This window comes from Phyllobates terribilis, unplaced genomic scaffold (genome assembly GCF_046119375.1).
Source record: "Phyllobates terribilis strain yellow unplaced genomic scaffold, ASM4611937v1 Scaffold_7__3_contigs__length_470593459, whole genome shotgun sequence".
NCBI lineage: Eukaryota > Metazoa > Chordata > Amphibia > Anura > Dendrobatidae > Phyllobates > Phyllobates terribilis.
Window position 1 is genome coordinate 426,943,440 of NW_027362767.1, and position 25,172 is coordinate 426,968,611.

General features: G+C 46.8%; 1 protein-coding gene across 3 annotated transcripts; it reads left to right on the plus strand.

The window, feature by feature from the left end:
- Window positions 1–7,659: 7,659 nt before the first annotated feature.
- LOC141155190 (uncharacterized) lies at window positions 7,660–19,701 on the plus strand. Of its 3 annotated transcripts, none has more exons than XM_073641909.1 (10): window positions 7,666–7,761; window positions 10,013–10,172; window positions 11,049–11,149; window positions 11,842–11,937; window positions 12,401–12,490; window positions 14,284–14,373; window positions 15,052–15,141; window positions 15,668–15,757; window positions 16,943–17,038; window positions 17,379–19,701. In XM_073641909.1, the coding sequence occupies exons 3-10, from the start codon at window positions 11,107–11,109 to the stop codon at window positions 18,356–18,358; spliced, it is 1,575 nt and encodes a 524-aa protein (XP_073498010.1). In that variant the 5' UTR covers window positions 7,666–7,761; window positions 10,013–10,172; window positions 11,049–11,106; the 3' UTR covers window positions 18,359–19,701. The 3 variants fall into 3 exon arrangements, with proteins under 3 accessions (XP_073498012.1, XP_073498010.1, XP_073498011.1); XM_073641910.1 differs by having other exon boundaries at window positions 10,013–10,127; XM_073641911.1 differs by lacking the exon at window positions 10,013–10,172 and having other exon boundaries at window positions 7,660–7,761.
- Window positions 19,702–25,172: the final 5,471 nt, after the last annotated feature.

The following is a 25,172-nucleotide window of genomic DNA, read 5'->3' on the forward strand; positions in this document are numbered from 1 at the left end:
TTTCTTCGATATCACTTGCATTTATTTGCAAAAAAAACGGAAATTTGGTGAAAATTTTGAAAATTTTGCAATTTTCAAAATTTGAATTTTTATGCCCTTAAATCAGAGAGATATGTCACACAAAAGAGTTAATAAATAATATTTCCCACATGTCTACTTTACATCAGCACAATTTTGGAACCAACATTTTTTTTTGTTAGGGAGCTATAAGGGTTAAAAGTTGACCAGCAATTTCTCATTTTTCCAACAAAATTTACAAAACCATTTTTTTAGGGACCACATCACATTTGAAGTCACTTTGAGAGGTCTTTATGACAGAAAATACCCAAAAGTGACACCATTCTAAAAACTGCACCCCTCAAGGTGCTCAAAACCACATTCAAGAACTTTATTAACCCTTCAGGTGCTTCACAGGAATTTTTGGAATGTGGAAGAAAAAAATGAACATTTAACTTTTTTCACAAAAATGTTACTTTAGACGCAATTTTTTTTATTTTCACAGGGGTAACAAGAAAAAATGGACCCCCAAATTTGTTGTGCAATTTCCCCTGGGCACGCAGATACCCAATATGTGGGGAAAAAACACTGTTTGGGCGTACAGCAGGGCTCGGAAGGGAAGGAGCGCCATTTGACTTTTTGATTGTAAAATTTGCTTGAATAATTAGCGGACGCCATGTTGTGTTTGGAGAGCCCCTGTGTGCCCAAACATTGGAGCTCCCCCACAAGTGACCCCATTTTGGAAACTAGACCCCCCAAGGCACCTATCTAGATGCATAGTGAGCACTTGGAACCCCCAGGTGCTTCACAAATTGATTCGTAAAAATGAAAAAGTGTTTTTTTTTTCACTTTTACGAATCAATTTGTGAAGCACCTAGGGGTTCCAAGTGCTCACTATGCATCTTGATAGGTGCCTTGGGGGGTCTAGTTTCCAAAATGGGGTCACTTGTGGGGAGCTCCAATGTTTGGGCACACAGGGACTCTCTAAATGCAACATGGTATCCGCTAACAAATTGAATGGAAAATCGGCTCAAATTGTTAGCGGACACCATGTTGCGTTTGGAGAGCCCCTGTGTGCCCAAACTTTGGAGCTCCCCCACAAGTGACCCCATTTTGGAAACTAGACCCCCCAAGGCACCTATCTAGATGCATAGTGAGCACTTGGAACCCCCAGGTGCTTCACAAATTGATTCGTAAAAATGAAAAAGTGAAAAAAAAAACACTTTTTCATTTTTATGAATTAATTTGTGAAGTACCTGGGGGTTCCAAGTGCTCATTATGCATCTAGATAGGTGCCTTGGGGGGTCTAGTTTCCAAAATGGGGTCACTTGTGGGGGAGCTCCAATGTTTGGGCACACAGGGACTCTTCAAATGCAACATGGTGTCCGCTAACAAATTGTCGGCTCAAATTGTTAGCGGACACCATGTTGCGTTTGGAGAGCCCCTGTGTGCCCAAACATTGGAGCTGCCCCACAAGTGACCCCATTTTGGTAACTAGACCCCCCAAGGCACCTATCTAGATGCATAGTGAGCACTTGGAACCCCCAGGTGCTTCACAAATTGATTCGTAAAAATGAAAAAAAAACACTTTTTCATTTTTATGAATCAATTTGTGAAGCACCTGGGGGTTCCAAGTGCTCACTATGCATCTAGATAGGTGCCTTGGGGGGTCTAGTTTCCAAAATGGGGTCACTTGTGGGGGAGCTCCAATGTTTGGGCACACAGGGGCTCTCCAAACGCAACATGGCGTCTGCTAACAATTTGAGCCGATTTTCCATTCAATTTGTTAGCGGACACCATGTCGCGTTTGGAGAGCCCGTGATGTACCTAAACAGTGGAGCTCCCCCACAAGTGACCCCATTTTGGAAACTATACCCCTCAAGGATTTTATTAAGGTGTATAGTGAACATTTTGAACCCAGAGGTACGACACAGAATTTGTTTACATTAGGTCATCATATTGAATAAGTTGTCATTAGTCTTGAGCGCAAGTGCTCACTACTTGAGTTTGCATCGGGTACTCAGGTATGCACCATGTACAGTGTGTGCTCGAGTGACATGCTCGAGTCCCTGCTCCGCATGTTTCACGGTAATTAGACACCCAAAAAAAACCATGCGGGGATCGCTCGTGCATGGCAGGCAATCCCCGTAAAGTTTTTTTGGCAGCGAAGCATATGGGGCAGAGACTCGAGCATGTCACTCAAATACCCACGATACTCAATGCATACCAGAGCACCCGATGCAAACTCAAGTAGCGAGCACTTGCGCTCAACACTAGTCGCCATATCGTCATCTTTTTTTCTTACTTTTGAAAAAAATCCCAACCCCATCACAACCCTAACCCCAACCCCAGCCCTAACCCTAGCACAACCCTAACCCTAGCACATCCCTAACCCTAGCACAACCCTAACCCCAAACCCAGCCCTAACCCTAGCCCAATCCTAACCCAAGAGTTTATTTTTGACGCCGTTCCTCGTGCGGTATAAGTGATTAGACGACTTTATTCTTCGGGTCGGTGTGATTACAGCAATACCAGAATCATATGGGGTTTTTATGACTGACAGCTGTCACACACTAAAAGACGCATTTTTTGTAAAATCTAGTTTTTGCATTGCCATATTTTGAGAGCTATAATTTTTCCAGATGTTGGCAGACAGTCATGTGACGGCTCGTTTTTTGTGGGATGAGTTGACGTTGTTATTGGTGCCATTTTCAGGCACGTGACATTTTTTGATCGCTTTCTATTCCGATTTTTGGGAGGCAGAATAAACAAAAACCAACAATTCAGGAATTGTTTTTTTTGTTATTTTTTTTTCTATTCCGCGTGTGGTAAAATTGATAAGGCAGCTTTATTCTTCAGATCAGTACGTTTACAGTGGTACCACATTTATATCGTTTTTCTATGATTTGCACTTTTACATAATAAAAGCAATTTTATAGAAAAAATTATTTTTTAGCATAGCTTTATTCTGAGAGCTATAACTTTTTTATTTTTCGGCTGATGGAGCTGTATGTTGGCTTGTTTTTTGCGGGACGAAATTATGTTTTCAGCGGTACCATTTTTATTTATATTTGTCTTTTTGATTGCGTGTCATTCCATTTTTTGTTTGGCGGTATGGTGATAAAGCATTGTTTTTTGCTTCGTTTTTTTTTTTTTTTTACCGTGTTCACTGAAGGGGTTAACTAGTGGGACAGTTTTATAGGTCAGGTTGTTCCAGACGCGGCGATACCAAATATGTGTACTTTTATTGTTTTTTTTATAATAATATTTATTAATGGGTACATTATATTTTTATTTTTGGTGGATTATTTTTTTTTAAATATTTTTGCAATTTTTTTTTTTTTTTCACTTTCTGAAAGTTTATATACTTTATTACTTTGTCCCACTCTGGGACTTTCACTTTTCTTTCTCTGATCGCCTGCATGGCACAGGAATGCAGCACCATCCCTGTGCTATGCAGGCTGTCAGCGCTGGACAGGGAGAAGATAGTTTGGAGATGCACTGCGCATGTCCAAACAATCTTCCTGCTGTCTGGTGACCTGGATGTTGTCATGACGACATCGGGTCGTCATGGCAACACCCGGGAAGCCTTTGCAGACAGCGCTGGAAGCCGGAAGAGGAGGTGAGTATCTGCGATCACCTCCCCTTGCCCCCACAATGCTGCGATCTACTTCGATCGCAGCATCGCGGGGGTTAATATGCTGGGAGCGGTGCAGGACCGCTCCCTGCACATAGTATCGGGTGTCAGCTGTGACAATCAGCTGACACCCGGCGGCGATCGCGCCCGCACAGCCTGTGTGCGCGCGCGATCGCCATGACGAACTAATACGGGTCTGGCTCTTAAGTCCCAGGGCACAGACGCGTATTAGTATGTCAAATGTTGTTAAGGGGTTAAAATCCAGATTGTTGTCCTACTGAAATGTATGTTCAGTAAATGCACTCAATACTTGGTCGGGGCTCCTTTTGCATCAACTACTGCATCAATGCGGCAATGTGGCATGGAGGCGATCAGCCTGTGGCACTGCTGAGGGGTTATGGAAGCCCAGGTGGCTTTGATAGCAGCCTTCAGCTCGTCTGCATTGTTGGGTCTCGGGTCTCTCATCTTCCTCTTGACAATACCCCATAGATTCTCTATAATAGATTCTCTATGGGGTTAAGGTCAGGCGAGTTTGCTGCCAATCAAGCACAGTGATACTGTTGTTTGTAAACCAGGTATTGGTACTTTTTGCAGTGTGGACAGGGGCCAAGTCCTGCTGGAGAATGACATTTCCATCTCCAAAAAGCTTGTCGGCAGAGGGAAGCATGAAGTGCTCTAAAATGTCCTGGTAGACGGCTGCGCTGACTTTGGTCTTGATAAAACACAGTGGACCTACACCAGCAGATGACATGGCTCCCCAAACCATCACTGATCGTGGAGACTTCACTCTAGACCTCAAGCAGCTTGGATTGTGGCCTGTCTACTCTTCGTCTTCCTCCAGACTCTGGGACCTTGATTTCCAATTGAAATGCAACATTTACTTTGCATTTACTTAGTGTCGATGACTGCCTTCTGGACATCTGTCAAGTCAGCAGTCTTCCCCATGATTGTGGAGCCTACTGAAACAGACTAAGGGACCTTTTTAAATGCTTAAGAAGTCTTTGCAGGTGTTTTTTGCTAATTATTGTAATTTACTGAGATAATGATTTTTGTGTCTTCATTGGCTGTAAGCCATAATCATCAACATTAACAGAAATAAACACTTGAAATAGATCACTGTTTGTAATGACTCTATATAATAGATCCCTCTGTGTGTAATGACTCTATATAATAGATCCCTCTGTTTGTAATGACTCTATATAATATATGAGTTTCACTTTTTGTATTGAAGAACTGAAATAAATTAACTTTTTGATGATATTCTAATTTAGTGAGATGCACCTGTATCTGTATATGTGGCTGTTGCGTTTATGTCAGGAGACCCAGAGCTGCTCTGTATTTGGACCGTGTATGTCGGATATGTAAAACCAGTTTCAATCTCGCAGCAGCAGGGAGGACGCTGAGGAGCTGTCAATGAGGCACAGTGGGCAGAGGGGGGGGGTTCGATGTCTTCATGGGTCCTGACAGTGGGTTTCTGAATACATTGCTATTCATTTGAACAGCCCCATCTGAATGGAGCGGAAAATACAGCACTTTTATACAGTCATGGCCGAAAGTGTTGCCTCCCCTGAAATTGTCCCAGAGAATTAAATATTAACAGAGAAAAAAAAGGCAAATTGGACATAATTTCACACAAAACCCCATAAATGGGCCGGACAAAATTACTGGAACCCACAAGTTAATATTTGGTTGCACATACTTTGGAATAAATAATTGCAATCAATCACTTCCAATAACCATCAACAAGCTTCTTACACCTTTCAACTGGAATATTGGACCACTCTTCTTTTGCAAACTGCTCCAGGTCTCTCATATGTGAAGGCGTCTTCTCCCAACAGCAAGTTTAAGACCTCTCCACAGGTGATCAATGGGATTTAGATCCAGACTCATTGCTGCCACTTCAGAACTCTCCAGCGCTTTGTTTCATGCATTTCTGGGAGCTTCTTGAATTATGTTTGGGGTCATTTTCCTTGCTGGAAGACCCATAACCTAGGATGCAAACCCAGCTTTCTGACCCTGGGCACTACATTGCCACCCAAAAGCCTTTGGTAACCTTCAGATTTCAAGATGCCTTGCACACAGTCAAGGCACCCAATGCCAGAGGCAGCGAAACAACCCAAGAACATCTCTGAACCTCCACCATATTTGACTCTAGGTACTTGTAGGTACTGTGTTCTTTTCTTTGTAGGCCTCGTTCCGTCTTCCGTAAACAGTAGAATGATGTGCTTTACCAAAAAGCTCTATCTTGGTCTCATCTGTCCACAAGACGCTTTCCCAGAAGAATTTTAGCTTACTCACGTACATTTTTGCAAACTAGCTTTCTATGTCTCTGTGTCAGCAGTGGGGTCCTCCTGGGTCTCTTGCTATAGCATTTTATTTCATTCACATTTTGACGGATATTTCTCGCTGACACTGACGCACCCTGAGCCTACAAGACAGCTTGTGTTTCTCTGGAACTTGATTGGGGCTGCTTATCCACCATCCTGCGTTGCAACCTTTCATCAATGTTTCTCTGCCGTTCACGTCCAGGGAGATTAGCTTCAGTGCCATGGGCTGTAAACCTTTTGATTATGTTGTGCACCGTGTTCAAAGGAACATCCAGATCTCTGGAGATGGTCTTGTAACTATGAGATTGTTGATATTGTTCAACAATTTTGGTTCTCAAGTCCTCAGACAGTACTCTTCTCCTTCTGTTCTCCATGCTTACTGTGGCACACACAGACACACAATGCAAAGAGTGAAGAACAGTCAACTTCTCCCCTTTTTATCTGGTTTCAGGTGTGATTTTCATATTGCCCGTACCTGTTGCTTGCCATAGGTGAGTTTGAATGAGTATCACATGCTTGAAACAAAAGTGTTTACCCACAATTTATGAAAGGTGCCAACAATTTCGTCCAGCTCATATTTGGGGTTTTGTGTGAAATTATGTACAATTTGCCTTTTCTCTATTTTTAGTGTTGTTCCAATACACACAAAGGAAATAAATGTGTGTAGAACAAAACATGTGGAACTGCAATAATTTTCCTGGGAGAAATACTTCATTTTCTGGGACAAATTTCAAGGGTGCCAACACTTTTGTCCATGACCGTATCTCCGGCAATCCCATAGATAAAAGAGGTGGGCATGTTGACTCCTCGTTCCATTCAGAGGCTGCTCTTCTCATGTATGGTGATATCTTCACAGCCCTGTCTCGGTAAGGTTGGGGGTCCCAGCTATCGTCAAGTTGTTCTTTCTGGTAGTGATTGGTGAATTCTTCAAAACTTGGCTCAAACTCTTTAATATTAAACCGCCATTCTAACACGGAATAATGATGTAAGTACACCAATGTGGTGACATTCTCTGCTGGATCAGATGGGAGTTAAATGCATGATGCCCAGAAAACATGGTCATATTAGAGGTCGGCCATGATGCCCTCAGGCCTCGTACGGTTGCCCAGCATGTGATTCCAACGCTCCACATACAATGTGAATGGAGAACACAATCAGTACGACACTTTATAGCAGTGATCCTGGATTTAAAATAGTTTTTTTTTAAATTGTGGACAGTCCCTTTAAGGGTGAGCTGCACCACCACCAGTCTGAACGCAGCCATGCAGCTTTTATGTATTGCATGCGATATTGCTGTTTACACTGTGCTCACTTCGCATCCTTACTCATCACCTGGGGAACTCGTGGCCTCCCGTGCTCCACCATTGCCTGGCGGTCCCTTTGCCCCCTGTACACAGTGAAGAAAAAGCAGATCCTTTTATTATTGCACATTTTACAGTCCTGGTCCGTTACGATCACGGACACTGGGAGCCCCTCACCCCGCCGTACCGGCGCACTGCGCTCCCTGCAGAGCCTCCAGCGCCCGGAGCGCAGATAACAAAGCTCTGCACAACTTTCCACATCACTGAACTCTGCGGCGCACAGCAGGGAGCGCAGGACGCCAGCTTCCTCCCGCTCATTGGTCATTACCGGTCACATGACAGGGAGACCACCGCGGGTGCTTCCGGGAATTGTAGTCCTGAGGCGCGCTCCCTCCGCGTGCTCTTCACTCCGCTGAACTACAACCCCCGGAAGTCGCTGCGGCGGCCGACCAATGAGGGCGCTCTTCCTGCACGTCGTCTTTATTTGTGGCAGCAGAAGGTATGGCAGCGCCTCTTACTTGTATTGTGGGCTCGTGTGTGTTCATATTTGCGGGTGCAGCGTGTATGCAGCCTGGTACTGGTGCCGTGCGTCATCTGTGCGCCATAGTGGGCGGTCATGTGGCTCACATTTAAAGGGACCGTATAGGTGTGCACTGTAGCATGCATGCTGTGTCCTGTGCCCTGTAAAGAGTGGCCAGAGGAGGCCACAGATCAGGACTGTGCATGATAAGTATCCTTACAAGTGTGTGTTATGGCCGCCGGCCGGGTGCACTTACTAATAGCGCAAAATATTAGTGTAACGGTCACCATAGTGCACGGTACAGCACCACGGCTCATCTGTAAGGCAGCATTCACATTGTAGTGTGAGACTATGTAATTGTGTTCTGTCCGGCGGTGAGTGCAGCTCCGGAGGATGGCAGAATTATGTATTCTTCCTCCATCAATGCAGAATGTGAGGTGCAGCGGGTTCATTCACACAAGAATCTGCTGCCAGGACCTGGACACATCCTCAGATCCCTGATGATTTGCTCACTGAGCCGCGAGCAGATCTGCCCCATTCATTAGCAATTTAGATTTTAACTTCGTGCATTACAGTAACGGGAAAGTTTCTTCCTCTCGGACTTTCCGTGGTTTAAAAAAAAAAGATCTGAAGAATTTGGTGCGTGCCGTTCATGCAAAAAGTTTAGAACTTTTTAAATTGGCCGCCACTTTTTTAAAAAATAAATAAATGTCCTGCAATCCATTCCCAGGAATATACGGCCACTCAGACCTGGTGCAGAAGTTATTCTCTGGCCAAGGAGGTGGCAGATGTGCTCAGAGGAGGGTCTGATCCTCTGCGCGGCCGGAATCAGAGCTGGGTCCGCTATCACAACCATCTGATCGCTGTGTAACGCTGCCGCATTTCACACCGGCGGCCGCAGAGGTCTGTCCCCGTCTGCACTTTTTGGAAGCCCGTCCAGGCTGTTTTTCTTAAGATCACATACTTTTTTGTTAAATTTGGGGCCAGTAGTAAAGGGCAAAAAGTCACAAAATGCCTCTTGTGATAAATTTTGTGACTTTTGACACCAGGGGATGATAAATTCCCCCATGATCTGAAGATATGAATTATTGCTTTACGTCATCTCTTCTACAACACTTGCTCTACTTCTCGTCTGTCCTCTGCCCACAGAGGAGGAACCTTTCTCTTTACACTAAACTCTGCAGCGATGAGAGCCGGCGCCATGATACTTATCGCTGTCATGGTTGTAGCAGTTTAGGTCGCCGTGCTGCTCTCCATCCATTCTGGTCTCCTCCAATTCCCCATGATTGAGGTCCCAGCACCTTGTGAGCTGCAGAAAGTCCAGGACTTGTTAAGTAATTAAGTGGTGGCATCCAGCACCCTGTACATACTCGCACTATGGAGCATGGGGCAGTTATTTCTATAGACCATGCATCTACAAACATGGCGGCATTTCTGCTTCGTGACCCGTCATACATGGAGCAATAAGCCGGCCCTACACGTGAGCGCTCTATCGGAGCCACGCCTGGATCCTGCTCCTCTGGGATTCAGATGGAAGCCCCATAACGGCATCATTACTGGGGGACACAGACGTGATGTGACATTATTTGGAGGACGATACACCAAATTTAATAAGAGGTGCAATTGTATATACCGAAATCCAGGAGCAAAGCAAGTGATAAATTTCCCCAAAATACTAAATGATAACAGATGATACAATCCCTAGCAGCACAGAGTATTTTTTGTAGAGTAGTGGGTTTACGATGAATGATGATCATGTAATGCCTACCTGAAGCAAATAGTTCCTTTTCATGGCTCGTGCATCCATCCACACGAGTTCTGGGGGTGCAGATCTGTACGGGAGGGTTCAGACACTGCAGATTTGGTGCAGAAGTTTCTGCTTCCGTCCTCACAGTAATCGTTCCCTGCATTAAATCTTCCAGAAATCGGTGGAGATCGTGTGTAATTTAAACCAGAAAGCTGCAGAGAACCAGTGATAAACCAGCTCCAGCTTAGTAGGACTGAAGTCTGGGGCCGCGCTGCAGCTTAATTTTCTGCACCTGTTGCTGGTGGGGCGAGCGGGTCGTGATCTGGTCTCCAATAAAATGCATCAGATAGTGTCAGGTTTCCTGTGAAATCCACAGGATCACAATGGTGGAGGTGTCGTAAGATCGGACATGGCACCCGCCTATAGGATGGAGAAGGGACCAGTTGTCCAGGGATGATAATGGATCCTTTCTCTCTTTTTCAGGACCCATGCGACTTTTATGATTCTACAGGTTTTTTTTCTCTGACCCTGAATGGAGTTTATTGAAAGAGGAAGAAACGAGTCTGTATAGAGAAGTGACGGATCCGGCGCTCTGTGGGTGAGCGACCTGCACCCAAGAGGGGCCTGGTATACATCCTGCAGGGTAACTTCATACAGGGATATTTTTGGTCCGTGAGCACAAAGGACCAATAGTGGCCAATGCATTAGGACACACGACCAACACCCAACGCTGACCTAGAGTTGAGTGGAAAACATCACAGCGTGCGCTAGTGCGGTCCGTGCGGAGCAGCCGGCAGAGCTTGCACGTTCAGCGCTCTGCTGATCTGATGCAATATAACTCGCCTTCTTTTTATAATCTGCTGGGGGTTTATGTTGGGAGGATTTCTACCTCTGATGGACGGCCCCAATATAAGCTATTTGGTGAATCGTCGCACACGCAGTACATCGGCTGCAATGTTAATTAAAAAAAATTATGAAAAGGTCGCAACTCGTATCTTACAGCAGCGCACAATTCATCAAGACTGGAGTATGAGACACCAGTCGTAGTGAATGGAGCCAAATGTGAACTGAGTAGAGTCAGCCAGCCCCCTCCATGAATAGCGCCGGCCACGTGCCGACTCTCTCCGGTGCTCTGCACTGACTCGTCCACCTTTAGGGACATTTGTTAATAGTATTTAAGTACAAGAAAAACTTTTGGCATCAGATCAACATTGAAAATGAAAGTTTATAATAAATTCCATGTACTTATAGCTGCTCTTGCACTTTGCACAGCGAGAAATCCCGACCTGATAGTTGATCTTCCCGTCAGCGGAGTGAAGCAGTATGGCCGCTTCCCATCACAAATTGTACTCACACAAACTGTTATTGAGATTGATGCACATGTAATGTCCCTCAGTTAATCCTCCTGGACTCCTTCTCTTGATTTTAGATGACGATTCATTTAAGAGTCCACAGTGTTTTCTTTTGCTCCCACGTCGGCCATGATGTCGCACCCTGACATTTCTCTGATTGTTACCAGGTTGCATCATTATAAGTCCGGACATCATTGCAAAAATCGAACAAGGTGAAGAGAAGACATGGAAGAGAGAATGGAGCACGTGGAGGAGAAGCTTCGCGGAGGTCAGTAACGGGGGAGCAACAGAAGGGTTAATGTCTTTTGTAGATCGGCTGCGATCCTGGAGCAGAGACTGCGCATGGCGATGGGATGAAATCGCAAAAGGTGCAGCGAGTTCACGTCTTAGCAGGAATATGGCGACTACAGGAGCCGGGGAATCCCGTCAGCACCAGAGGCTCTCTGCTCATCACCGATCCTGAGAGCCGGCGCTCTGACGAGGCCATTGTGGACGGAGCAGCGGTCGTTCATGTGTAATACCGCTCCATTCATATGGATGGGCGCTTCAGAGCATCGGTTCTTGGTGCCCAGTGATCGGGAAGTAAACTTTCAGACTTGAGGATACCCCTTTAAATCCTTTGTTCAGCGCCACTTTCTTCCATCTACGGAGGTCAGTGGTGCTGGAGACGTCACTTTTGCACAGCAAGGACGCATGCAGGATCAGCAGGTGTCACACTTCTGTCCTATTCATCAGAGGTGCACAGGGATGTGCAGAACCTCCCGATGCAGAGAAGGGACCGGATATCCCCTTTATGTGGTATTGAGTTCACAGGGGAGAAATCCTTTTTTTTAAGATAAATGTGATGGGTTGTTTGCATCATTATTCTCGTCAGCCGTCCGCAGGGTGATATCAGACAGATTTACTCTTTCATTTAATAATTACAATTTATGTTATTGATAAAAAAATCTCCTTTTTCAGAATCTGTAATTGTGAAGCCGGACATCGAATCCAAGATAAAAGAAGGGAAGCCGGTGATTATAACTATTCCTATAGATGAGGAGTGCAAGTCTTCAGGTGAGCAGCCAGATAGTCATGAACATAAAGGAGGCTTAAGATTTAGAGATCTGCAGATGAAGAACACATGGCTGGTGTAGCGCTGCAGCCCTGCCTGATATTTCCCACGTTTTGCACAGTGGTGATCTCGGGCTGCCACCAGTGCGGAGAACTTCAGCCGCCTCATTCACTCACACAGCTCCGCGCAGCACCGTCTCGGGCAGCTGTGAATGTGACCTCTTCATTGCCAGGATCACTGGGGTATCCAAGCTCTTCAGTGGAGTGAAGTGGGTGCCCACCTGTCTCAGTTACTTAGACTGCCCGCCCTGTATTAGCTGCAGTCGGGGCCACCTGTGATCACCCTGATATATAGGGACGTGGTCACACAGAGCCGCTCTATAGGTCTCCATTGATGGCCTGTATTACACTGTATTACTGTACATTTGTACAATCTCCTTCACTTTTCCTTCTTTTGGATCCGCAGATGTTTATGTGATTTCCGATCCTTCAGCAGTAAAGCAAGAACCCGAATGTGAGATTAACCCTTTATCACACAGCAAGTCACCGCCAGAAGGTTTGTTATATATGGCCATCCAGTCTCCTCTCTCCTACCAAGGCCTCATTCAGACCTATGTTTTTCATGTGCGTGTTTTTCACGTCTAGAACTCAGACCCATTATAATCAGCTGCTCACGTCTGTTTTTCTGTCGACTAAGTGTCCGCAAAAAAAAAAAAAATATATATATATATAATCAGAAACTTCTAATTTATATGTGAGTCATGGATCAGAATCGCCTGTACAGAGCTGATATAGAGTAGCGCGGTGTACGGGTCATGTGTGATCGGCAATGTCTGCCTTTGCAGAAGTCGTGCTCACCAGGCGGTCGTTTCTGAACCCAAGACATGTGAGGTCTCCTTAGACACTTTTGCGTGCGTCTCCATTGCTGGCCAGTATCCTCTACATGTAAATTAATCCTAAAAAGAAGTGTTACAGGACGCCATAATCCTCGTTACATACTACGGATGTTCAGTGGAGAACTGCACCGAATAAACAACGTATCTGATGTCACTTAGTGGAGGTCACAAGGAACAAGATCTCATACAACCTATACCGAGCAGCGGATTTCATCATCATCATCATCATCATCTCGTAAATAAACCTTCACAGAGATTTCTTATCTCAGGTTTTCTAATATTCAGAACCACCAAGTAAATACTAGAAAATCTCAAAAAATTAGGATCCCCTCCAAGGCCTGATCAGTCAGTCTGCTCTTTTTATTGGAAGGCTTAATAAAAAAGAAAAAAACTAAAATTTCTCTTCGAGAATGTAATGATGCCACTGGCTGTGCCCGAGAGAAGCTGCCGGCTGAACGTAACCAGCCCTGACCTATAAATGGTCGCTTTGGCTTCAACAAACTTTGTAGAAATTAATAGTACAAGTGAATATAAGAAACTTTGTAATAAATCTTATAAGAGAAACCTGCTTCTTTCTCTGCTTACGAGCCACTGCTTCCCCCTCTACCCGCGGTCTCCTGAACTCATCATTCACTCTATAAAATAGCCAAAAATGTGGTGAGAACAAAACCCGACCAGCTGCGTGTATAAGAGAGGAAGAGAGGTTAAAAAGCAGAGATTGTGTAGCTGCTTTCTAGTAAGTAATTTATCTCATTGCAGCACTGGATTCACAGCTACACTGCTCAGTAACGCTGTGTAATGTCCTCTGTGCTGCTCTCTTTCAAGTAATTTCTCTCCCCAGTGCTGGATTCGCAGCCACATTGCTTAGTAATGCTGTATAATGTCCTCCATGATGCTGCTGCTGCTTTTGGACATGTGCTTCATAAAGACAGTAGAGCAGGAATCCCTCATGTCTGTGTGTGGTGGGTATGGGAGACTTAAAGGGGTAATCCCATCTCCAAGATCCCATCCCTATATGTAGTAGGTATAATAATAATAATATTAGTAAATATCTTCAATTAGAAATGTAGTATAGTTCTCCTGATTCGCTAGTGGTCGTAACCATGGATACCTAAGGTCCTGCACATGAGGAAAGATACTTAGCGAATCAGAAAAACTATACTACATTTCTAATTGGAGGTATTTGCTAATATTATTATTATTACTCCCACTACATATTGGAATAGGATCTTAGAGATGGGAATACCCTTTTAATAACCGCCAGTTTGACCTCAAAGACAACTGGTAATTTTAGAGACTAATTCTAAAGAGGGGGAAAATTTGTGTAAAGTGCAGGATAGAAGTCACATAACGGCCAGGAATAGTGTAAATCCTCAAGTACACATGTATGGATGTGAATTTCTTGTATTTCTGTATGTTGTCTTAGTCACTTTTCCTTCTTTTGGATCCGCAGACATTTATGTGATTTCCGATAATTCAACAATAAAACAAGAACCGAAACCTGAGATTAACCCTTTACCGCACAGCAAGTCACCGTCAGAAGGTTTGTTGTAGATCTCTATCTGTTCATTACTACTTTCCCAGCCATTGGCAAGTATCGGGGCTACCCCTGTGAAAAGCGCGACCCTGGGCCTGATCTCATATTAGTTTCTCCAGACTTAAATAATAAAGCGTGCGCTCCCACTCCAACGCGTTTCCTGCCCTGTCAGGAGCTATGATAGGGCAACGAAGTGTCGGGACCATAGTGAAGCGGCAGTGACGCCTCCGCATTGTCCGTATCTTCCTTTTAAGGCGAATGCCACTCCTACTGGTGGGCTTGGTTCTATAGCTGGCCAATAAGGAGAAAGGAGGTGTGGCCATCTGATAGCGCTCACCTCCCTTAAAGCCACAGACAAAGTCTGAAGCTGAGTAAAGTTACGAAGGAAAAGAGTAAAATCATATTATAAGTGATATATGACACATCTCTAGTGATTTATGACTTACAGTGGGGCTATAATTAAAGACACTGGATAGTCGCTGCATAGGAAGGGTTCATTTTCCCCTTGTAGATGGGTAAATACAGGTGATGTCACCAGCTGTGCCTGCCCCTCCAGGAAGCAGCTGTAGTCAGGAGCCACCAGTGGTCACCCGGACATGTAGAGCCGGACAGATGGAGCCGCTGCTATAGGATATAATTACATTTGTATAATTTCATTGAATTTTTCTTCTTTTGCCTCCTCAGATGTTTATGTGATTCCTGATACTTCACCCATAAAGCAAGAACCTGAATCTGAGATGCGCCCTTTACCGCTCAGCAAGTCACCGGCAGAAGGTTTGTTGTAGAACTACATCTGGCCACTGCTAGTGTATTTTCCCGGCCATTGGCAAATATCTGGTATGATGCTGCGAAAGGAGTGACCCTTGGCCTGACCCCACTTATAGTTTCTGCAGACTCAAATATTGAAACCTGAGCTCCCGCTCCAACGTGTTTCCTGCCCCATCAGGAGCTGAGACAAGAGCAGCAAGGTGTCCGGACCATAGTGAACCGGCAGTGATAGCTCAGCGTTGGCCGCATCTTCCTTTTAAAGCCAAAGCCACTCCTACTGGTGGGCTGGGTTCTGCAGCTGGCCAATAAAGGAGTAAGGAGGTGTGGCCATTTGATGGCTCTCCCTTCTCTTAAAGCCACAGATGCAGGAAAAAAAGAGTAAAACCAGATTATAAGCGACACATCTACAGTAATAACTTATAGTCAGATAAGACACTGGATGGTCACGCCACACCCTGCATGGGAAGTGTTAGTTTTTCCCCACGGCTTCCCTTCCAGATGTAATGACTACATTTTTCTTTTGGATCCGCAGAGGTTTATGTGATTCCTGATACTTCACCGATAAAGCAAGAACCTGAATCGCAGATTAACCCTTTACCGGGGAGCAAGTCACCGCAACAAGGTTTGTTACATGTGAACATCTGGTATCCAGTCCCCTCAGTACTAATTAATAAAATATAATGTGTCATTAAACGGAATGTGTCATCAGAAAATGAAAACATTTTTTTTTTTTTTCAAATCATTTTTTTGTTTTATATATATATATATATATACATTATTTATTTCATTTTAAAGTTTGGCTATTTTAAATCCTAAATCCCTGGGTTTTTTTTTTCAGGAAATCCATGTGTACATTAGCAGCAGTAGACAGACCCCGACCTTATATTTTGTATTGCTGCAGCTAATGAGCATGTGCAAAGGTCATTGTGCAGGAGAGGGAGGAGGTGATCTGTGATATCATCTATTGTGAATGGTGGATCCTGTGTTATCTACTGTATATAGAGGTGTTATCAGTCATTGTACAGGAGAAGGAGGAGGTGATCTGTGATATCATCTATTGTGAATGGTGGATCCTGTGTTATCTACTGTATATAGAGGTGTTATCAGTCATTGTACAGGAGGAGGAGGAGGTGAGCTGTGATATCAACTATTGTGAATGGTGGATCCTGTGTTATCTACTGTATATAGAGGTGTTATCAGTCATTGTACAGGAGGAGGAGGTGAGCTGTGACATCAGCTATTGTGAATGGTGGATCCTGTGTTATCTACTGTATATAGAGGTGTTATCAGTCATTGTACAGGAGGAGGAGGTGAGCTGTGACATCAGCTATTGTGAATGGTGGAGCCTGTGTTATCTACTGTGTATAGAGGTGTTATCAGTCATTGTACAGGGGGAGGAGGTGAGCTGTGTTATCTTTTGTGAATGGTAGATCCTGTGTTATCTACTGTATATAGAGGTGTTATCAGTCATTGTACAGAAGGAGGAGGTGAGCTGTGATATCACCTATTATGAATAGTGGATCCTGTGTTCACACCTGTATATACAGTAGATATCAGTCGTTGTAATCCTGCCTCTGATGATATGGAAACTCCTGTAAACTCTTCCTGTAAGGACAGGATGTATGAGTCTACATATGTAGACATCATGTAGTGAAGTCCTTGAATTCTCGGACCCTGCAGATTACAGCTCAGAGGATGAGACGATGGATTGAGGCAGATTTTGCATAGGAATATAATAGTAATTGGACTTTTTGACATCAGTTTTGGGTTTCCAGGATGCCTTCCTTATAAATATATTATTTTTCAGAATCTGCATCTATTATAATCAATATCGATGATGATGAAGATGAAGCCTGTTATGAAAATGTGCAACAAACGCCTAAACCGGAGAAGAATGCCGCAGGTACTGAATAGTCTCCACGTCTCGTGTGAAGGGCAGCTGCGGAGACGGTCTGAGTGCTGATCTTACATTACTGATGTGACCTTTCTCGAATTGTTAAAGAGGTATCCCGCCATAAATGTCTGATAGATACCGGTCCTACCACTGGGATACGTCTGTTTCTTGATGGGACGGTTCCCAGACCTCCTGTCACTCGTGCACTCGTCCGAGCCGGTATCAGTAATGTTGACGTCACCGGCTCTGCTTGCTTCCACTACAGACATGTGTGCAGTCGGAATACCCCTTTAAGTGATAACTTTTTTTTTCCACCTGTATAAACTATATATACATTTCTCTTTTGCAGACTGGATCATTCAGGACGTCATCACCCCAGTGCAGTCTAAAAATGCTCAGAATCAGAAGGAACCTGTCAATGTCTGGTTCGTGAAGAGCATGAAGGTTAGCAACGAAAACCAGAACCAGTCTGGGGGGAACTCCGTAAAGAGTGAGCATAAAAGTACGGAGAAGAAACCTGGGGTAAACGTGCTGAACTCGTCTGCACCCCATCCGTCTTCCCACAATGCCGCCGGCTTTCTGGAAAATCAGGCTCTGCACAACGGGCAGGCTTCCAAGTTTGGGGCTCATCCTGGTAACATGGCCGTGGGGGGCAGCTTCATGGATGAGATGGAAGAGAAGATCCAGGTTTGCTCCCAGTGTTCGATGTGCTTCACCTCACTGTCCGATCTGGAATCGCACATGAAGGGACACAAGGAGGGAAGCTCCTGGATCTGCTCCGATTGCGGGAAATCGTATTACACCAAATCGAGTCTCGATAGACACCAGATAACACATATAAGGGAGCAACCCCTGAAGTGTCACGATTGCGGCAAAGGTTTCGCCAAGCAAATCAATTTTGAGATGCATCTGCGGCTCCACGCCGGGGAAGTGCTGTTCCCTTGCACCGAGTGCGAAAAGCTGTTTAACTCCAAGGCCGCTTGTGACCGACACATACGAGCGCACAAGATGGAGCGGCCGCACGTCTGTCCGCAGTGCGGGAAAGGCTTTCTGTACAATGGCTGCCTCATCAGGCACATCAGGGTCCACACCGGGGAGCGGCCGTTTCCTTGTCCCGAATGCGGAAGATGCTTCCGTCAGACTTCGGCTCTCAACCGTCACGTAAAGACTCATTCTGGCGAGAAGCCGTATGACTGCGCGGAGTGCGGGAAATGTTTCTCCCATCAGTCCGATCTGAACCGACACAAGGAGACCCACAGACGAGAGCAACACTTCGCACAGTGTGCGCCAAGCAGCGAGAGCTCCTTACCCACTTACATTGTTTTATGAGACGCTGGCGCACCCCGACGTCGGCGCGGTGTAAATGAGTGGATTTTAATGAATTGTATATTAGACGTTTAACATTTTTAGAGACGTTATGTCTTACTGATTAGTAAGAAAACCACCAGATCTGGTGAAACTTCCCGTATAAGAGGAAGCGACCGGAAGGCGACACAGCTTAGCTGGGGGAAGGTGGCATTTCTCAATTATGCCTTGTCTAAACCATCGTTGGGCGCATGCGGTAGAGAAGTGCCGATCCACCCCATAGGACACTCTCCTGAAATGTGACCATCATGTCATTGATCTCTCCAAATTCGCTTTTTATGCAGTTCTTGTCATATAATCATTAGACATTCTCTCGTATATTCCGTCTTGATTTTTTTTTTTTTTTTAAAACAAAACCGCATTGGAAATGAAATAATGAGTTGATTTATTCTCCTTTATATTCTGTAGGACTGATATATTGCTGACTAAACGGACCACTAACATTATGGACGACTAGTCGTGCCTCTCTGTTGGGGCTGTAACTTTGTCGTCTAGATCGTTACAACTGCTGTAATACTTGAACCTCAAGTGATCTAATGTCAGAGCTGCTAATGTCTGCAAAAAGGATAAAATATATGTAAATCTAATAATGCAGGAGGCAGACTAAGCGCCCCATAGAAGTGGACGCAGTCGGGGCGCGTGTAGTCTACAAGGTCTCATTCTACAGAATGAAGATATTGCATCATGTCATGTTGGTAGCCAGGGCTAAACCGGGCAACTAGGTGGCATCTGTATAAAGTAACGTGCTCTAATGGCCGATGTAAGTAATATTAGTGTATTTTTCAGTATTGCTATTTTTCATTTTTATCAGCATTGTCTTGTAGCCAGGACTTTGCCGTTAGATTTCCAGTTTTCCCGTTTCCGAAAGTCAGAAGTAAAATAATGTTGAAAAGCAAAGTGCACAAAATCCGATGAAGATGCACATTATTGTTCTCTTATCTTCCACTCTTCAGCTGGATGAATTAGATCTGATTATGTACCAAAATTTAGCTTAGACCCCCGGGAGGGGAAGTTTGGGGCAATGTTTCCAAGAATAAGGATATGCAGACAGACGTGTATACAGCACATGTCTCAGAGCCTCTTACACGGCCCGATAATCCTAAAAGAAAAGGTCACTCTCATCTACTAGTCACTAATCGTAGGTTTTAAATAGATTTTTATTATTTTTTTTTTTTTTAAAACGTGTAACTTGTTCTTAGGTAAGAACATCTCTATCCTACCGGCGTCACTAGATGGCACGTCAACTATTTGTAGAACAGTCCCGCGCTGGGACAAGTTTTCGACAAATAAACCTGACTTATCATTTATTATATATCTGGAAAGTCCTATTTTCTCAAAGTGAATAATTCAGTAGCTGTAAAAATGCCACTTTGTAAAAAAAACGATTTGTAAAAAAATAAATGCATAAAACGTCAGGTTTGTGTCTAAAAGTCAGAAGCAAGCAGCCTGAGACCCCTTACATCTCGTACAAATAACAGTATAAGATGCTTGCCACAAATGCTTATTTCTCCTATTCAATCCCAGTATCCCATATGAGATGTGCAACTTGTTCATATTCTTGCTTTGTAGTAAAAATAATAAAGAACCCTCCCTTAGTGTGACAAAGGACACACAGACTCTCTGACTGGCAAAGGGGGTGATGACATGAAGAAAAGTGTAGTGCCGGCGTCCCTGCCCTCTGTTAGGCAGGGACGCTGCTCCCCTCACCGCTCTGCCCCGTGCCCGGCGTCCCTCTCCCGCTCTGCTGTCAGCGCGCGCTCCTTCCCGGCGTCCTCCTCCCGCTCTGCTCTCAGCGCGCGCTCCTTCCCGGCCCCTGTGCTTAGGGCGCGCGCGCGCGCGCTCCCCTCCTCTTAAAGGGGCCGCGCGCGCCGTCCTAAGGAGTCCCCAGCCAATGGCCGGAGGACTTCATCATATATAAGGCACCTCCTCCAAAATGGAGGTGCCCGAGCAATGTTGTTTGCACCTGTGTCTCACCTGTGCTTCAGCCCTCAGGTCCCGTTGCCAGTTACCTGCCAGTTACCTGTCAGATTCCTGCCTGATTACTTGCTACCTGTCTGCTAGCCTGAGGTCCGACGGTCTGCCTTACTACTCCTGTCAGTCTGTCTAAGGACCAGCCTGCCCGCTCACCTGGGAGCGCACCTCAGCTACCTGCCTGCTTGCCTGAGGTCCGACGGTCTGCCTTACAACTCCGGTCAGTCTGTCTATGGACCAGCTTGCCCGCTCACCTGGGAGCGCTTCTCCGTTACCTGCCTGCTTGCCAGCCCGGAGGCTCCGCTGTCACGTGCTGTGACCACCAGCTACTCCAGACTCTTGCCCGCTCACCTGGGAGCGCTTCTCCGCTACCTGCCTGCTTGCCTGCCCGGAGGCTCCGCAGTCACGTGCTGTGACCACCAGCTACTCCAGACTCTTGCCCGCTCACCTGGGAGCGCTTCTCCGCTACCTGCCTGCTTGCCTGCCCGAAGGCTCCGCTGTCACGTGCTGTGACCACCAGCTATTCCTGAGACTCTTGCCCGCTCACCTGGGAGCGCTTCTCCGTTACCTGCCTGCTTGCCTACCTGGAGGCTCCGCCGTCACGTGCTGTGACCACCTGCTATTCCAGAGACTCTCGCTTGCTCACCTGGGAGCACACATTCTTCATCTGCCTTGCTAGCCTACCTGGAGGTTCAGCCATCACAGGTCGTACCTACCCTTTATCCAGAGACTGCCCCGATCACTTGCCGTGTCCTCCTACCCGTACACCCAGAGACTGTCCTGGTCACCTCCTGTGACTACCTGCCTGGTCGCCACCCGCTCCTTTACAAGGACCGCCCCCTTGTATTGTAGCCCAGAGGTTCCGCCTCCCAGACCCGTTACAGTTTGCTCGGGCCATGGAACCCGGTGGCACCCAAGCTCCCTCGCTCTCGGACCTCTGTCTTGAACTGTCCCGTCAGAGGTCCCAACAGGAGTCCATCCTGCGTCACCTGCGGAATGTCAATACTCGCCTGAACACTCTGTCTGATCCACCAACAACCTCCGCCAGTGCCATATCTTGCAATCCGGCAGCTCCGCTGCCCACTAATACCATGGTATCCTACCCCGGACCCCGGCTTTCTGCACCTCCTCGCTTCGGAGGCGACTCCGTCCAGGCTCGGGGCTTCTTAAATCAGTGCACCCTGCACTTTGAACTTTTGTCCCACCAGTTTAACTCCGACCGGGCCAAAATTGCCTTCATCATGTCCCATCTCATCGGGGAGGCCCTGGCCTGGCTAAATCCTCTATGGGAGAGAGGAGACCCCCTGGTGTCCAACTTGCCTGCTTTTCTCACGGCTTTCCGGAAAGTCTTCGACGAACCCGGACGGAAGACCTCATCTGCATCATCGTTGCTACGCCTCCGTCAGGAGAGTCTCACCGTGGGCCAATATGCCATACGGTTCCGTACCCTTGCCTCGGAGCTGGCCTGGGATAACGACGCTCTGGTTTCCGTCTTCTGGGAGGGTCTGTCCGGCCGTATTAAAGATGAACTTGCCGGTCGGGACATTCCTACCACTCTCGATGACTTAATAACTCTTGCCACCCGGATTGACCTACGGTTCCAGGAGCGTGCCAGAGAGGTCACCCGTGAGAGGAGGTTACCACGTCTAGCTCCTACTTTTCAGAAACCCGTCACTCCTTCTGTCTCTAACCAGGTACACCCTCCTGAGCCTATGCAGGTCGACCAGACCAAGATGGTCAAGACCCGTCAGGACTTACGCCGTGCCGAGGGGACCTGCTTCTACTGTGGCAGTAAGGAGCACCGGATCCGTGCCTGCCCGGAGAGGTCGGGAAACGCCTGTGTCTAGGTTCGCTCAGAGAGGTCCACCTAGACAAGAATAAATCCTCTCCATCCCTGCTGTTGTCAGTTTCAATCGTCTACGGGGAGAACCGTTATTTCGAACTAGCCCAACTGGACTCTGGAGCAGCCGGGAATCTTATTTCACAGTCCCTGGTAGAGAAATACCGCATCCCCACCAAACCTCTGGCTGTACCCTTGTCTGTGGCTGCCGTGGATGGGGGGCTCTTACCACGCCCCATCCAACTCATCACCGAATCCATTACTCTGCAGGTGGGAATGCTGCATTCTGAAAGTATCTCCTTTCATGTTCTGCCTGGACTCTCTCACGCCCTCTTGCTAGGTCTGCCTTGGCTCCAGAAACATGCACCCGTGCTTGACTGGCAAACCGGAGAAGTCCTTCGCTGGGGACAAGACTGTCATAAGACCTGCCTGGTTCCCGTCCATCCCGTCCGTCCCTCTCCTACCCCAGCTAATCTACCTGGACTTCCAATTCCTTATTGGTCTTATGCTGATGTCTTTAATAAAAAGGAGGCAGAGACATTACCCCCTCATAGACCATACGACTGTCCCATCGACCTGTTACCCGGTACTACTCCTCCCCGTGGGCGTATTTATCCTTTATCCGCTGCTGAGACCCGGTCGATGTCCGAATATATTGAGGAGAATCTGGCCAGGGGATTCATCCGGAAATCTACCTCCCCGGCGGGAGCAGGCTTCTTTTTCGTCAAAAAGAAGGACGGCTCTCTCCGTCCCTGTATAGACTATAGAGGCCTAAACCAGATCACGGTGAAGAATAAGTACCCCCTTCCGCTCATTCCAGAATTATTTGATCGTCTGAGGGGGGCTAGAATCTTCACCAAACTAGACCTCCGTGGGGCGTACAACCTGGTTCGTATCCGTCAAGGGGATGAATGGAAGACGGCATTCAACACCCGGGACGGCCACTATGAATACCTGGTAATGCCCTTTGGTCTCTGTAACGCTCCTGCCGTCTTTCAAGAGTTGGTCAATGACATCTTCCGGGACCTTCTCTACTCCTGCGTAGTGGTGTACCTGGACGACATCTTGGTCTTCTCTCCGGATCTCCAGACTCACCGGAGGGACGTTCGTCAGGTCCTGCTCAGGCTCAGGCAGAATCACCTCTTCGCTAAATACGAGAAGTGCCTCTTTGAGCAGACCTCGCTTCCGTTTTTGGGCTACATTATTTCTCAGACCGGCCTACGAATGGATCCAGAGAAACTGTCTGCCATCGAGAAATGGCCCCGACCGGAGGGGTTGAAGGCCATTCAGCGGTTCCTGGGCTTCGCCAACTACTACCGCCTCTTCATACCACACTTCTCTTCCCGGACTGCCCCAATTTCCGCGCTCACCCGTAAGGGTACTAATCCCAAAGAGTGGCCGCCCGAAGCAGAAGAAGCCTTTCTTTCCTTAAAACAGGCCTTCTCTTCCGCCCCGGTGCTGCATCGCCCGGACGGCAACAAGCAGTTCTTCCTGGAAGTGGACGCCTCCTCCTCTGGAGCTGGAGCGGTACTTACTCAAAAATCTTCTTCCGGGAGGATGGTAACTTGCGGCTTCTTCTCTAAACTCTTCTCCTCCTCAGAGCGCAATTATTCCATAGGAGATCGAGAGTTATTGGCCATCAAACTGGCATTGGAGGAGTGGCGTTACCTGCTTGAGGGGGCTCTTCACCCGGTAATAATTTACACTGACCACAAGAACTTGGCTTACCTCCAGCATGCCCAGAGACTTAACCCGCGCCAAGCCCGGTGGTCCTTGTTTTTTGCTCGTTTTGATTTTGTCCTTCATTTTCGCCCGGCTGACAAAAACGTCAAGGCGGACGCCTTGTCTCGATCCTTTCTGGTATCTGATCTCGAGGAAGATCCGAAACACATCATCGATCCCGCCAGAGTAATGCAGGTGGCTCCCGTGAGTCTAAATCGTCTCCCTCCCGGAAAGACGTTCGTATCAGTACCTGATCGGGAGAAGATCCTTCACTGGGGTCACTCGTCTAAACTGGCTGGCCACGCTGGTCAGAAGAAGACCCTCCAGCTTATTTCCCGGCACTACTGGTGGCCTACCCTGCACAAGGATGTAATAGACTTTGTTTCTGCCTGTGTGTCCTGCGCCCGCAACAAGGTTCCGAGACATCTGCCAGCCGGTCGCCTCCTTCCGCTCCCAGTACCTGCTGCCCCCTGGCAGCATATTGCAATGGACTTCATAACTGACCTCCCACTCTCTGCCGGTTGTACGGTCATTTGGGTGGTCGCTGACCGCTTCTCCAAGATGGCTCATTTCGTTCCCCTGCCAGGCCTTCCGTCTGCACCCGAGCTAGCTAGAGACTTTATTCGTCACATCTTCCGTCTTCATGGCCTGCCCCTCCACATCGTGTCGGATCGTGGGGTACAGTTCACCTCACGCTTCTGGAGAGCCACTTGTAAACTACTAGACGTCACCCTGGACTTCTCTTCCGCTTACCACCCACAGTCCAATGGTCAAGTGGAGCGGATCAATCAGAACCTGACCAGTTACCTCCGGCACTTCGTTAATGCCCACCATTCTGACTGGGTGGATCTCCTACCATGGGCCGAGTTCTCTTACAATAATCACGAGAGCGAATCCTCCTCCAAATCCCCGTTTTTTGTAGTCTTTGGTCAGCATCCTCGGATTCCTTTTCCTGTCTCCACCTCGGTGGACAACCCGGCTGCGGAATCTCTCGTTAGCAAATTTTCCTCCATTTGGGAGAGTACCCGATCCGCACTCCTTCAGTCGTCCGAGCGGATGAAAAGACACGCTGACAAAAAACGCCTGGATCCTCCTCAATTTCGTCCAGGAGATAAGGTCTGGCTCTCATCTAAATATGTTCGACTCAAGATACCCTCTTACAAGTTAGGGCCTCGGTTCATCGGACCTCTGGAGGTCACCAGTCAGATCAACCCGGTGGCCTATAAATTGAAACTCCCGGCCAAC

Coding starts and splice junctions, on each gene's coding strand:
- LOC141155190 (XM_073641911.1), top strand. CDS start 11,107: ATGGAAGAGAGAATGGAGCACGTGGAGGAGAAGCTTCGCGGAG. Junction 12,491..14,283: donor CAGCAAGTCACCGCCAGAAG/GTTTGTTATATA, acceptor TTGGATCCGCAG/ACATTTATGTGATTTCCGAT. Junction 14,374..15,051: donor CAGCAAGTCACCGTCAGAAG/GTTTGTTGTAGA, acceptor TTGCCTCCTCAG/ATGTTTATGTGATTCCTGAT.